The sequence below is a fragment of the Triturus cristatus genome, chromosome 3_2 (assembly GCF_964204655.1).
Source record: "Triturus cristatus chromosome 3_2, aTriCri1.1, whole genome shotgun sequence".
In the NCBI taxonomy this organism is placed as follows: domain Eukaryota; kingdom Metazoa; phylum Chordata; class Amphibia; order Caudata; family Salamandridae; genus Triturus; species Triturus cristatus.
In genome coordinates, this window is record NC_140584.1 from 663,556,562 (window position 1) to 663,572,237 (window position 15,676).

Sequence of the window (15,676 nt, forward strand, 5' to 3'; positions counted from 1 at the left end):
ATAACTCACGCGACCGTAATCCTCTGCTGATGACATATGTGTCTTTATGAAAAAAAAATATTTGTAATATATGTATAGCTAAAATTTAATGGAAGAAGACATGGGCAAATAAGTGTCTAAATACAGTATTAGCATCAGCAGAGGATTACGGTCGCGTGAGTTATAGTTGCCTACAGTAACTATAACGGGGGAATTTCATTGGTTTTTTATCAGTAAAATGTACAGCTAACTATAACATGTGTGAAACCTATGGTTTTTTCAGTGAATATATATATACACAGACACACACATACATACAACATACAAACCATAACTCGCACACCAAATGCAAGGCATATGATCTCACAATATTGTTTATACCAATAAATAACAACCACTATAACCTAATGTACCTAAATAACAACACATACTCAAAACAATAAATAATACTGCATTCATCGTTGTCATAGGGTTAAGGGTAATGTTCTATATAATCTCACCTGTCACATTATTTACAACATTTGTACTTGAACATGAACATTACGTTTGGTGTGTGAGGTGTAGTTTGCAAGGCTATTGTGTGAGTTATGATCTGGGGTTCTAAGCATAAGTTGCAATCTTCAGTGGTTTTTGTGTTGCTCGCCGGTGGACATTGATTGAAGTGAGGCCATGTGACCATCATAGCCTATAACATGGCGCTTCTTAAGAGGTCCTCGAGCATGCTACTGCCCATTGTCCACAGATCCAGCCATGTTCATAACCAGTAGTTACGCATGGCCCACTGCAGGGCCAACCGTACATATGTGGCCTCCTCAGTTGCATCTGCAATGCCTGATTCCATGGACATGCAGCACGTCGTACTAGGTAGAGTCTCTCACGCTGGCACAGATTCTATAAACCCGCCTAAACAGATGACCTGCAGCAACTGTGCACAGAGCAGAATGCCAGAGGTTGTCCACAGCATAGAGCCAGAGTCAGAAAATGTGCTTCAGGCTGAGGGCTGCCTTCTGATGACTGCGAAACACACAACAAATACAAACACAAATACAAATGACTGCGAAACACAAATACGGCGCTGCCTGCCAGACATTATCAAACATTGCAGAAAATAAAGAAAAAAAATGTGTCCTTTAGACCAGAATTTAAAATTGAAATTCTTTACCCCACCAGGTTGTGAAAGGGCTCAAGAGCATATGGACAGCTGACCTGCAATCCTTCTGTCAGCTACCTTACAGGAGAATCTGGAAAAACATAGAAGGCAGCTGCACGTCGTCCCAGGACACCTGAGGGGCAAAGAAAAGCACTGTAGAATAGCAGGGGGTGCCGTGTGGTGGCACGTGCTCTCCACGTGTTACACTGATGTGTGCAACTCCGCGTGCCTGCTTGTTACAGAATAGCACTAGGCGTCAATAGCGACACTCTTGAAGCTTACACATTTATACCATTCAATAAGCAGTGGTTTAGTAAAGTCATATTTTTCTGTTTTTAAATTGCCAAATTATATTTTGCCTGTAAGAGTGAGGGGGTATGTGACTACTCGTCTTCGTAAAGTTCAGACTTTACCTAAAGATTACTCTTTAGCATGACAATACTCATAGGTATTGTCACGCTAAAGAACAGATGTTAGACTACTGTAGTGGGACTGACTAACTAGTCTTCTCGACCTGCCGTTACCTAAAATATGAAAATGTTAGAAATTAGGTCATGCGTATTAATTTGGCCCAAAATATATAGATCCGAAAACTTATTATTTGAAAGCTTGTATTTATTTGCACATTATTGTGGCAAGAGGTTCAGTTGTGGTAAATCATGTGACTGCCTTTGACTAAGCCTTTCTGGCATTGCAGTAGAGGCAGGAGCCTGTGTCCTTCAGGCTAGCCTAGATCAGCTTCTTGTGAACATTGCACATTCTATTGTACAACTGTAATGTGTTATGTGCCATCCCAGAAGACATACATTGTTGTACTGCCATAACCAACTGACAACTGCTCTGTTTTAGAAGATCCCTCTCCACAGGGGTACCCAACAGGCTGTTAATATCCAAGAAATCTCGTTCCACAGATTTGCGCCCCTTGGATCTTCTGGCGGAAGTGGCTCCTTCTAGGCCGGCACCGAGTGGGATACGGATGATCCAGGCGCAGGGAGCGCGTGGTTTCCGTTTCTCCTCTTCTGCACATGCTCTCAGCTTCCCAGCATCCCGGCTCTTCGTTCACTGTGATCTTTTCCCAGAAGAATTTTCTCTTGTCATCACTGTGAAAATTGACAGCATTCCTGCTAAGGTAAAGGTGCTTCCTGTGCATGTGACACTTGAATGGGAATGGCATACTCCTATGATAACTAATGGGAATGGAATATATACCTATGATATAGTCAAACCTGTCTAGGCATATCTATGTTCTGGGATCAGCATTTCTGGCTTCCAGTTGCATAACTACAACTGCTTGGGTGAGGCAAGCATATATTGTGGATGTTGTGCCCCTTCAGTCGATGTTCACTTCTATTGAGAACCGGCTTCTGGAAATCTTCATTTACACTTACAATATAATGCGTCTTTGATGTTTTAGAGGTATTAACGGTGGGCATGTACACACCACCATGAGCTGCTGGAGGCTTCATGTGTTTCACGAGGCATAAACCCTTAAACTTGTTTACACCTTGTCCCACAGAAGAATGAATATATCTTTACAATAATCCAAGAAGGAAGCAAGAATGTCCTGGTTGGTCTGCGGTACTCCTCGAGCAAGCTCCACTTCCTCTTCTGGAACCGAGACCTGGCCAATGGCTGGCAGACACGGGTAACCTTCCGAGACATCAGCTTGGCAGATAACCAGTGGCATACATTGGTACTCGCGGTGTCTGGGTACTCCTTTTCTCTCACCATTGACTGCAATATGCCTTTAGATGTGTAAGTTCACTTTGGGATATTTAATGGTGCAGGGCTCTATTTTCAAATTTCTATTTTTAGTAGTTAGCTGCATATTTCGTATATTTTTTTTTGTGTCAGGTGTTGCACAGAGTGGAAGCTTAATGAATCCCAACACTGATAAGACACCTTCTACGCCATTATTTATTGTAGTTGTGCGAATTTTAGATTTACATACAAATCTAGATCAGTGTTTGGAAATGAAGCCACTTCACAAATAACATTATTGGCTAACTCAAACATATCTCAAGCAAACATTAGAGAGCCAATGGCAAACTCATAACGATAAGTGGCAAACACATACAGGGCAGAGGCACACAAATTTATACCAGCAAATACTCGCTAGTTGGTGAAAAACAAAGCTAAGGGGCAAAGTTGCTCGGATCATTGTGAAAAAGGAACTAAAGTCACTGGCAAACACAACCACAACTGTAGCAAACATAGAGGCCACAGGCAAACACGGAGACATCAGTAATAAAAACATACTGGTGACTAATAAGCATATCAATATCTCTGGCAACACACAGATCCCTAACAAAGACATGCAGGCCACTGGAAAATGTGTACATGTCAGTGAGAAGCACGTACAGGTAACCAACAAGCACAAGATGCCACAGGGAAATACAACATTGCCGATGGATAATAGAGTTCGGTCTTACAGAAACTATATCAATCTACAGAAATAGGTAGGATTGATTATCACATACCTTTACACTTCCTTTCATCAATGACCAATGGGTTCCCTACAAAATACATGCCTATGGCCAAAAAACTCACGTGACTCATATACAGGCTAACAGCAAAAACACATAAATCACCACGAAACGCATTCCGGTCTCTATTAATCCCATATTGGTCTCTGTGAAATACATTTAGGTCACTCCCAAACATATATAGATCACTAGGTTACAAAGTACAAACACAAATAAAAACGAATACAAGTCAACGATTTGTTTCTCACTCATACTCACACCCACAGTTAATACAAAGTCAATACTCCATCCATTCTTACAAAACTTACCACCATAAACCCTGGCAACCACACCCAGAAAAACGCAAATAATTTGTTGTTGTTTTACTAGTATTTAAAAAAAAAAAACTTATTTCTTCTCTCTGCATAACACAATTTGTTAGCTTCTGTGTTCCCATGAAGCAGCCACTTTATCATCTGTTACTCTATGTGTAACAACCAAATCTTTATTATACCTTTTTTGTTGACTTGTTATGATGCAGAAAACTTAATAACCACTGTCAATACTCATGTGCCAGTCCTATTACAGCTCCCACATGGAGACTTACATATCAGCTGGAGGGTGATCATAGGTATGAGGACATTGGATTAGTCATGAGTAATGTACAACACCAATGTCCCTTGTCTTTTCTAAATCCAAACATCTGTGTATTTCAGCTGGATTATATAATGATTCAAACCCAAACAGTTCCCTTGCTTGATATATTTTTGACATATTTTCCCAGATTGCCTTTTCTAACATCACACTATAATTTCAAGACTTGTTTTTCTGAAAAAATATACACATTGTTTATTTTCACTGTATACAGTGAAGAATGCACATATATGGATACATGAACTCTTGCATAGACTTAGTTTACGGGTGCCAATTAACACATCTATATGAACGACCCAAAAATCCAAATTCTTCTTCTAAAATTTTATATTATTTCAAACTTGCACCCTTTAGCTCTGTGGAGACCCATTATCTAACAAATACACAAACATATTGTAAGTTAACATCAAGACGTTCACTTTAAAAAACAAAACAACAAAAAACCCATGTAGATCATGAAAGTTATACAATCGTGTTTTTAAATAAAACCAATTTATTGGCATGTTAGCAAAAGAAGAAAAAAAATCAAAACATCGGACATCATCATTACATACTATAGACCAGGTATAAATGTGCTATTCAGTTATTCTGTAATTGACATGTACCATGGTACCAGCGCCAGGACACCTCTTGTGGTAATCGCGCGCTATACAAATTACGTTAACATAACATAACAAAAGTGTTAATCAGCCCGCACTAAAAGAACTACTTGTGGAACTGTAAGTGTGATCAATACATTCCTTATGAGAGCTCCTAGATAAACAAGCCATAGCTCCCATATCGCCTGAGATTTCCCAGCAGCCATGGACTTCTTGCATAGACGCTCCCAGAACACGGCAAAAGTTTATCCCTGCCTCACGTTTCCTAATACTCAAAGACTCTGATGCTCGCCAATGTTGCGTGATATTTCTTTTATCCAAAACAAAAACTATGATCGAGGAAAGCCTACCCATACCTGAAATGTCTAGGCCTTCCAATGTAGAATTATACAATCATAAAAAGCACCATTTTCTTTCCGGTCCCTGATGTATACTCTGACGGCATTTCTATAAACATAAAATAACATTCTGTAGTTTTTAGGGGTTATATTCCCAATGTCAGCTTCCAGGGAAGAAAAAAATCCCATTTGATAAATGCCACACATATGCTTGTGGCATTGAGGCTAATAGCCCTTTCTCTAGGCGGGGTCCAACTTCCCCTCCTATTTATAACTTATATCACTTGCATCTCATCTTCATTCGAGACAGGTGAGTCTTCATAACCCAAGCCTTGTTCTTCAAACTTTCCCAGGTAGCCTTGTCAAAACACAGTGTTAAACAAGCATTGGCATAGCCAATAGACCTCGCCTTTGGGACCTTATAAGTGTTTAGCGAGAGCTATTGGATTTGACAATGTGTTTAAGCTATGTTGTAGAGCAGTGTGGCTGCTGTGCAGCATGTTGAAAAGTTATAATAAAGAGTTATAAACATTTTTGTTACCTTATATATAACCAAGTAAACATTATGTACAAATGAACAACCCTATTAAAAAAAAGATATAACTTATACAATGTCTTCCAGTTTGTTAGCCTGTTAGTAAGTGGATACCTTGCAGAGATGAGCCACATTGTTAAAAGTGTCTTGTTAAATAGCTGGTTAATAGCTGTGATTTTTTGGGGGAGTGTAAGAGTGAAGTATGTCTGGGATTCCTCTTCAAACTGAAAAGTAGGAAGTCGATACTGATTTACAAGGGTGGTAAATAACACATGACTGATAAGATCTGTCTGCCAGTAGGATAACGGCAATGCAGGATGTGCATGCTTGGAAAGCCCAGGATGAGAGCATTTTCAAAAGAAATACTGAAAGGCTGAGTTAGCTAACTAGTATAGGACACCACACCCAGATTTCTGCAACGCATGTTTATGTTTTACCGTTTTTGTTGCAAGTTTCTTGGTGAGAGGTTAACCTTCTATAAGGATTATTTGCGCAGAATCCTCTTCCACTCATCCCTGCTCAGATCCAGAAGTGTTGGCCATACCACGGGCATCTTCTTGCATTTAGGTCACAGAACTGCTTCCTCCCTGCAGGAGCAAGTTACAGGGTATGAAGGGATGGACTTTTCCCAACTAGTGAACTCCAGTTCAGCTTCAAACGTGATGGTTTCCACGAGAGATTTGTAAGTGGCCTGTATTTTGCTTATTCAGTGTTAACCCTGAATATGCCTACTGAAACCTATGCACGGCTACCCAATTTGCATGACTCGCTCACCGCTGGCAGCGGAAGCTGGGGACGAGTACAGAAAAGGGAGGCAGGGGAATGCAAAAAAAAAAAAAGCACTGGCATAGCCAATAGGTCTCGCCTTTGGGACCTTATAAGTATTTAACTATGCAGCACAATATCCTTGGTGCAACATCAACTGTTGCATGGCTAAACACTTATAATGTCCCAAAGGCGAGACCTTTTGGCTATGCCAATGCTTGTTTAGGACTTGTGCCCTGGTTCCAGCCTGTGGGTGTGCAGCTGACACAATTGCTGCCTCGTCCTGGTGTAGATGGCACGTTCCCCAGTCTTAAATGAGGATATCAACGGCCTAGAGCCACTGGAAAATAGTCACCTGAACCTGATACTAGAGAGAAGGGTAAACTCGCCATGAAAACTCACAGCACAGGGCTGTTTGCAGTGAGGTGATTGGGTGGGGTCGTCACCAACATCAAGGAAAACTCCTCAGCTAACCACACGGCAGGACGTCACATTGGACAGCTCGGGTCCCATCCGTTCTGAGCTTTCACTGCACGCATCACACCAGGACAAGTTCTTAAGGCAATGGAGGAAACCTCCAAGAAAAGCACTGCATGCCGGCTCATGAGAAGATTGCCATCTAGAGGTTTGAGGAGGAATTCCTTTCACAGCGCTGCGGACGGTTCGCTTCTTCGAGTTACTGAAGACACGGTGGTGACACCCGACGACACCAGTCCAGAGCGCCCAGTAAAAAGGACAGCGGGCGCTTCACGCGGTGGACATATGCCCTGCTCCAGGGAATCCCTCCTGAAGATCTCTTGGGGCCGTGTGAGGCAACAGCGCAGATGGGACTGTTCAACAGAGCTCACTGTGAAGGAAACCGGTCTGATACTGCCCATAATAATGTGACATCTCTAGTAGCGACTTCTACAGCAGAAGCCAAGAGACAGTTCTGTCTGAGTCACTGAAGGCATAATGCTAGAAACATTCCCCCTGCTTGGACTCCTCTACCTGACGTTCCCCGACACCGAGGTACGAGAAAGGCTGAAAAAAGCTGCAGAAGACATAAAGTTTGCATTCCATCTTTGCCCGAGCAGAATGGAGCAGCTGAATGCTGACCGAGCTTGTGAAGCTTGGCACACCATGTGACGTCACACCACGTGTACAAAGGAAGCTTAGAATCTGTGGTCCACCAATAGAGACAATCTGTCACCTGACTCCAGCATTGTGCACGATATGAGAAGTTAGTGCTAGGGTGAGAAAAAGAGAGAGAGCGAGAAAGGGGGGGAAAGAGAGGAGGTGAAGAGAGAGAGAGAAAGAGGGGCCAGAGATACCGGAAGAAGCAATGGGAGAGCATGAAAAAGAATGATGAGACGGAGTAGGCGGATCAGGGAGAAATTAAGAGGCCCCATTGTGGGTACAGCCAGAGAATACAATAATAAAACAAGTGCAATAGGTAGGGAAGAAAATGAAAGTGATGCGGCCGCGTAAGTGATCGCGCGCTGTAAGGGTGCAGCGAGCTATGCGATGTGTGCGCACCATGACGAAAGAGGAACGCCAGATGGCACCTCTGCTCATGATTGTGCACATAACCACATGCTCTATGCCACCCAAAAAACTGTAGTCGGGCTTTTGAAAGTCCACTCACTAAATGTCTCGCCAGAGCAGCGCATGCGCTGGCTCAGGCGAGACCTAAAAAGGACGACAAACTCACACCATATTTTGTAGCTTGTGTCGTTTGGATTGAAATCGTGTCTTGTCCTTCCGCTACACGCAGGCCACGGACAAACACATATAGTCTACAAGCACAACCAGAGAAACTGAAAATCATAGGTGAATTCCTCAATTCATGAAGGACTTGAAGACATGGCTCTTTGACTGAACTGCAGAAACTCCCCCCAGCGCCTTGAGACCCTAACAGGGGATTAGCCGCGCTCTAGAAGACCCTGATTGATTGATTGATTGATTTGTAATTAAATAAAAGCCAATGACTACAAAAATATAAAGGGCACCTGGAAAGACAAAGGTACTGGCAATGACATCGACATAGTGATCAACAGCAAAGACACCCAGGTCCCCTCCAAAACACAATCTTTACTAACAAATAAGTATAGTTCACTGGCTATGGCACACAAACACTAAAACATGCAACCTTTACAGACAAATGCATTCAGTTAGGTGTGAAGCGCAGATATTTCCATAGAAAACATACAAGCCAATGGCATCCCCATGCAGACTGTGGGATGTATACAGGTGATCACCCACCATGAATTAGACATTAATAAGTGCTCATAAAGTAATCATTCCTCATTTTATTGGACCCTATACCCTTGGTCGACCACAATGCAACTTAGGCAATTTAGCATCAAGAAAAAGAAGAACAAGATGAACCCCAATGCTTTTCAGAGTTATTTTGAGCACGAAGAAACTGAGAGCAGATGAGATGTCTCCCTGAGCAATATGCAAGGACGGCTGTTTCCTGTTGACAGTCAAGGCTAATAGGGTAACCCAGTGTCCCACAGAACCTGGGAAATCTAGTTGTATGGAGCAACAATTGGTTCTGTAGGGGAGTACAAAATTAATTTTTAAAACATCTTTGTTTCCTGTTTAACTAGGAATAGCCACATATGTGGCATAACTGTTCAAGTTAGTAACTGTGAAGAAAAATCACTGACACCGAAGATTTTGAAATATGATGTGGTATATTAACTCTCATATACCAGAGATATTTTTACAAATAAGGACCTACCCTAACTCTACACAGGACCATCACTGAACATATACGCAAAATGAAAAACGTATACAATAAAAATGGACATAGTGTATCAAAACTAAAAAAAATTTAAAACCACAAGACATTACATAATTAGACATAGGATACAGAAATGATTCCAAAGGGTGTCCAAAAGAGATTCACATAGATTCAAGCATATGTCCTTATTATTTGGATGTGGGATATGCTCAACCAAGGTGTGGAGCACGTATAATATTCGTTGACTGTCCTGATGCAGACCCGTGGTGATGTTTGATCTGAACGCATAACTTTATTGGGTTGAAACATCGATTAAGTGCCTTAGTCGCCACAAAAGAGCACATTTTTTTCTTCAGCCTACTGGAAGTGAAGCCTACAAAATTGGAAAAAAAATGGTACAGTGCATTAACTTCCAGGGCCAAAAATGTTCTTTCTACAGATGCCAACGTTTGGAACTGGAGAGACATTTTTAAATTAGCCCATTCTAAACCCTTTGTCACAATTCAGTATTTTCTTTAGAAAGTAATATCTTTAAATATTTAGGTTGATCTAAAGGTCACTGGCAAAGGTTTCAGCAGTTTCTATCATGCTAAAACCACCGTTTTAAACATATTCTCATAACTTTTCCTATCTTCATATCTTGTATCGAAAATATATATTTTCAATAGGCATTGTATTTAATACCTTAACTTGTGTACTTCCTACCTACAGAAGTGGATTGTTTACTATTTGAACAATGTATATGATTGGCTGATTTCCTGTGGTATCTGCAGCAATGCATTTCATTGGCTGGTTACATGCTTTCTACTGTTTTGGTATTTTAGCCCCAGTAGAGTACGTTATTGTTGTTCTGCTTGCTTTGTAGTGTGGTGGGCACGTTGTTCCCAACAACCATCAGTACTAAAGGGTCGAGATTCTACATTGGGAGCAGAAAGAGGCGGAAAGGATCCTTCACTGTGAGTATATCACCGCTGAGACAAGTCTGTCAGGGAATCAAGACGTCTCTCAATAGGCTGGTGGCTTTAGAGGCTGGTGGGCCTGGGATAGTCACATCGGGGCAAAACTGATATCTGATTGATGAAGCAACAGCCCCACCAGGTTTTCACAGACATCATTCACTGCAAAACAGAAGAGGCTGACCCAGGCACATGTGTAATTGAATGGGATCCATTTGGGAAGGCCAACAGCTGTGAGTGGGACATAAAAGGACAACAGCCTATCCTAACACAGGGAAATAGACAAACCCTGCACCATTGTCACTGTGCTTTATGGGAGATCCCAACAGCGAAGCTGGCCATATTATGTGGGTAAGGGTTCTACATCTCTGTGCCGGTGGACATTACATCTGGGCTCGCTCCAAGCTCGCAAATGAATAACGATGAAATAGGGGCTGTAAATCACTTGTAGACTGCAATACTTTAGTGTGCACATAGTTCTGCAGGGAGGATATTTGGCAGTGTGAGTTAAACTCCCTATCCTTCCCTTGTGAGTAGAAGAGATTTGGTTTGCCCCTTCCATTCCTCATTGCTCACCTTCTTGAAAGATTACTGTAGCATATCGCCGCCTAGTGGCCGAGCCAAGAGATCCCACATCTGGATATCCCCTTTTGGCGTGGTGTACATAAGACAACTATTTTGGTACTTCAAGAGTTGTAGGGAAGTACAGGTACTGAAGCCTTACTGTCTCCACATGTTCACTACATCCTCAGTTTAGACAATCTAAATGTCTCAATGGCTAAGTGACTGAGGTGCTGAAGCAAAGCCTTTGCACAACAAGGGTCTTATGGCTTTCACCCTCCTGCTCGGCCCCACACTATGGGTAAAGATGTATATAAGCTTAACATAAAGATGTCTTGTTTTGATGCTCAAATCAGTGCCTTTACAAGTGAGTTTTTATAACAAGTATCCAAAAGAGGATGCAGAAATGCTTACCATGCTAAGGAAAGTTGCTTGTAGAAGACCAGGGCTCTACTTCGTAAATGCATACTCAGTAGGTAAAAAACACAGGAGCTCACTGGACTATAACAAAACAGGATATTTCTGGGCAGGCCATTGGATGTTAAAGAACAACTGGGATGGGGAAAAGCCAGTTATGTCATACATAAACCTGGCATGTGACTATCTCTGCCCCACACATACCAGGCTTTCAGAGGGACCGGCACCCTGTGTATTTTTGTTATATATCCCTGTCGGAGCTGGCACCTCACAGTAAACAGCAAATTGACCAACATTTTGATAGGCAAAGGCTACACAAAAGCATTTCCCCCCAGTCAGGAATTAATGAATATGGATAATGAATTATTTTATTTCTGGGCACAGTGCGATTCAGGGGATTCAGTGTAGTGTACAGAAAGATGCATAGTTGGACAATGCAGGGAAGCCAATTGATATGCTTGCCTCTCTCTTTATAATGCGTATACACATTACAGCTGTGTGTTTTTATAGGGGTTATTAAGGCAGCTGGTTTTAGTACCAGGCTCTGATGCGACAGCAGAGCTTTGTCCGAGTGTCCGCCCACAGCTGGCAGTACTGGTGGTCCCGCCGGCGCTGACGGAGCTGCCTATCAAGTTGGAGAACAATGAGATTCAGCTCACATATCCATACGGTGAGTACTCCGGAACAATTAGAGCCATTGACCCATAGGGAGCATGAGTAAGTATGTGATTGTGTCAGTTGGAGTGTATGTGAACGAGTGAGGGTATAATGTATTGTGCGAATGTGTGAATGCCATATTTTCACTAACTTATATTCAGAATGGAGCTTACATTCAGTGCCCAGAACCACCTTGCACTTGATTGTTCAACCTACTAGTCCCAACCTAGCATACTACAAAGCCTCATGAATCACAGGAAAGTTGAAGATACCTAGGTGCTCCAAAAGTAGTAGTATCTAAGGACAGTCCACACAAAATGTGCTTGCAGCAAGGTGGGTGAATGCCTTTACATTGGGGTTTGCACAGTGCAAATAAAAATGTGCTCATTGGACTAACCCTGCTGTCGATTACCATGATACATTTAGCATTACCGAAAAGGCCTCGTCTGCCTCACCGCCAGCGGTGACTGAGAATTAGTGAATTTGAGCCAAAGGATACTTCGCTATTTTCTATTTTCTTTTCTTTTCTGTTTCATCATGAAGCAATGCCATGCATCATGGAATGTGTCAACTTCACAGGATCTATTTCCTGGGCTGCTTTATTGTGTCCTCACAATGACAAGCAAGTCCAAGTATACCCATTGGGTGGCAGTATTGTGCGCCCCCGGCCTATCTCCAGTCTACACATGACTGCAATGGAAGTGTGACTTGATAGTCTACTGTGAGAGTCTCCAGTATGACGTGAGCAGATACAAGGGTGTACCTTGCTTGACAGCACTGACCACAACAGGACAGACTTGAATGAAGTGAAGAACTCTAGTTGTAAATTCTAACACCAACTTGATCTCAGCTATAATCTCTGTGGGATTTCCTAAATCGGAATGATAGATCAGTAGGTAAATGCCAACCGCTGACGTGTGTGTGTGTAATCTTCTGACTATAGTTTCAAATCCCTGAACCACTTACCTTGCCTTTCATTATTCCAGCATTGATACGAGTTCCCTTGATATCCTCAATAATAATGCCCAGTATTCAAGGCAGCTCGGTTTGTGATGTATTATTTATCTAAAGCCATCTATTTTTAATCTGATTGAAATGAGGTTTCAGATTATTATTTGTCAAGAAGTTTCTTCAGATGGTTTCCATAGACATCAAAGACCGCCATAACTTTCCACAAGGAAGAGTGCCTGTGGGCTTGAAACAGGCAGTTGCTACACAACTCCTGAAAGAAATCAATAACTGACCCCCAAAACCCTATCAACAAGGGGCTAATCTCAAACCTCTCTTTTACTAATGTTGAGAGAGACTCACATAAAATAAACGTGGACTATTATTCTGCAGATATAAATAGCGGTCAATGCAAGCAGACTGTGGCCTAGTCATGCTAATTGAAAACACGTCTAAATTAGGCATTATTTTCTAACATGTAAAAAACTCATCTCATCTACACTAGTAATGATCTTGAAAGGCAGTCACAATGCAGGTAACTGCTAAAATGGGTGGAGCAATACAGGGTCATTAATATAGATTTATGCCGAAAAGAGGAATGAAAGCCACAATAGGGAATATCAGAGAAGACCTTGTTATCGCCCTCACTGAAGATCATCAAGCCTTCCTGATTCTTCGAGATCCATCTGCAGTATGCATCATGCTAGGCCATTGCATCCCACTTCAAATAAAGAATGTTAATGGAAATTGCAGGCATGGTTGTGAGTGTATCCAACTTTTCCTTAACAACGTTTGCCAGAAAAGGCTTATAGATACTGGAAGCCTACGCTATATGAGTCATCCTTAACACCACTCATGCATTTCACCATTAAACCAGATAACTTTAAAACAGCAGCTGATATTTCGAATGTGCACCGAAGGCACACAAACTCCATCTGAGTGTTAACACTGAAAGTCAAACTAACATCACAGATAGCCTGAACCATAACCACCACTGGGTGAGGGACGCACTCTTGCCCTTGAATAGTACTAAAATGCTCATTGTAATGATAGTGGTGCAAAAGAGAGAGTGATCCCATTTCAAACATTGCCCTTCTATGGGAAAGGCCCAGTTCCTTCACACAGTGGAGAGGTAAACACAATGGTCAAAAGAACCAACTATTCATTGCTGCCTCAAAGAAGTGCTGCTGGCAATAGCCTGTGTTTAGAAATGAGACGAATCCTGCAGGCCGTTTACATTTGCCACCCAAAACAGTTTATTGACAGACCACAAAATGGGCCGAACCTGACTGCAAAGTAACCCCTCAATTGGACAAAACATGGTCCCATTAACCTTCCCTAAATGCAGATCAGTGGCTCCCATGAGAAGTCAGGATTACATTCAGTTGAATATGAACAGGGCACAATGGGTTTAGGAACAATGTGTGATGTGGCTGAACAGTTAGAGGCCGACCTTGAAGCTGGGAACCAGGTTCGAGTCTGGCGGGTGGCTCAAACATCCTGTGATTCTTGGCAAATCACGTAATCCCCCTTGTCTAAAAAATGAATGTGTTCATCTGTAATGCAGCTGGTGCTCATGTAAAGCGCTCTGATACCTTCGGGTCGAGTTTGGACTATATAAAACTACAAACAAAGATAGGCCTACATTTCATCCCATCAAAACATCCTCCAAATAAGCTAATACACAGACAATCCACTGAAAAAATTAAAATGGTGGTTACATGGGGGTCAGATGTATAGGAATAACATGTTCTGTCCATAAGAGCAAAACCTAATTACCCTTTCTTCAAGATATTTAGGAAAATAGAACCTTCCAAACAAACACATGCTTTGAAGTGAGACAGCAAAATTGAGATATACCAGATGACTGGATTCCATTCACAGTGGCCAACAGCAAACTGTATCTGTAACCAATATGAGATAGCCCAGCATCACCATTGCTACTAATTAGTTCCCTTAAAACAGAAACATACTGCTCCTCCAAACAAGATGACAACCAGAGCATGTTCCTCTTGTATCCTGAGACTTAATATATTATGTGAAGCTCAAGTTATCTCTTTAGTTTGCAGCCGCGGTCGGTAGTAGAAGTAAAAGCAGGGCGGTGACTTGGGGAGGGGGAGGGGCAGGGTGGGGGTTAGTAAACTATGGATTACGGAGGTTTACAGGTAAGTTAACATATAAATTAATAAAACGAATTTCGTTGCGTGCACTGCATCCCCAAATGCGATGCAGTGCACGCAACGAAATTCGTTTTATTAATTTATATGTTAATTTACCTGTAAACCTCCGTAATCCATAGATTACTACCCCCCACCCTGCCCCTCCCGCTCCCCACGTCACCGCCCTGCAGTTACTCCTACTACCGACCGCGGCTGTTATTTTGTAAGATAGTTCAAAAAGTTGCTCTGAAAAGGTCAAAGAATGTCATGTGCATCACTACAGAAAACGGCACAATTATCGAAAATAAATATGTGGTTTATTGTAATTGTGTAAAAAACAATAATACATGTGTCATTGCTAATGGGACACCGTAAAATGTACACAAGAATTGAAAACATGCAAGACCCCTTGGAAATAATGAAAATGCTGTAGGAATTACTATTGTTTTAAAACAAAACTCTGTACTTGATGATTGACAATGCATCTGAAATAGGAGTAGTAAGGTGCACAACATGATGGAATTGACTTTAGCAAATACAGGCTTTAGGAATTGATGAATTTAGCAAAATCTATCAGATTAGCTGAGCATTGCAAGCAAAGGCTGTTCTCAAAATAAGGTGAAACTATGTTAGTGGACATTTTTAGTTTGGCTTTGAAATTGTGTCTATGTTTTATATGACAATTTAAGTCTATGTAGTTAAGACTCTCTTTACATTATATTTTCTGCGTTTCCAACCAGGTATTTCAATTTGTCTGTTCAC

At 41.7% G+C, this 15,676-nt stretch overlaps 1 protein-coding gene across 2 annotated transcripts in view; it reads left to right on the forward strand.

Moving 5' to 3' along the window:
- The window catches only part of TSPEAR (thrombospondin type laminin G domain and EAR repeats), a 134,239-nt gene that overhangs the window by 78,369 nt on the left and 40,194 nt on the right, over positions 1-15,676 (forward strand). For both annotated transcript variants that reach the window (XM_085648642.1, XM_085648641.1), the window contains exons 2-5: positions 2,041-2,258; positions 2,646-2,884; positions 10,082-10,172; positions 11,661-11,820. In XM_085648642.1, the coding sequence (XP_085504768.1) occupies positions 2,041-2,258; positions 2,646-2,884; positions 10,082-10,172; positions 11,661-11,820 (708 nt within the window). The remainder of the gene's footprint in view (positions 1-2,040; positions 2,259-2,645; positions 2,885-10,081; positions 10,173-11,660; positions 11,821-15,676) is intronic.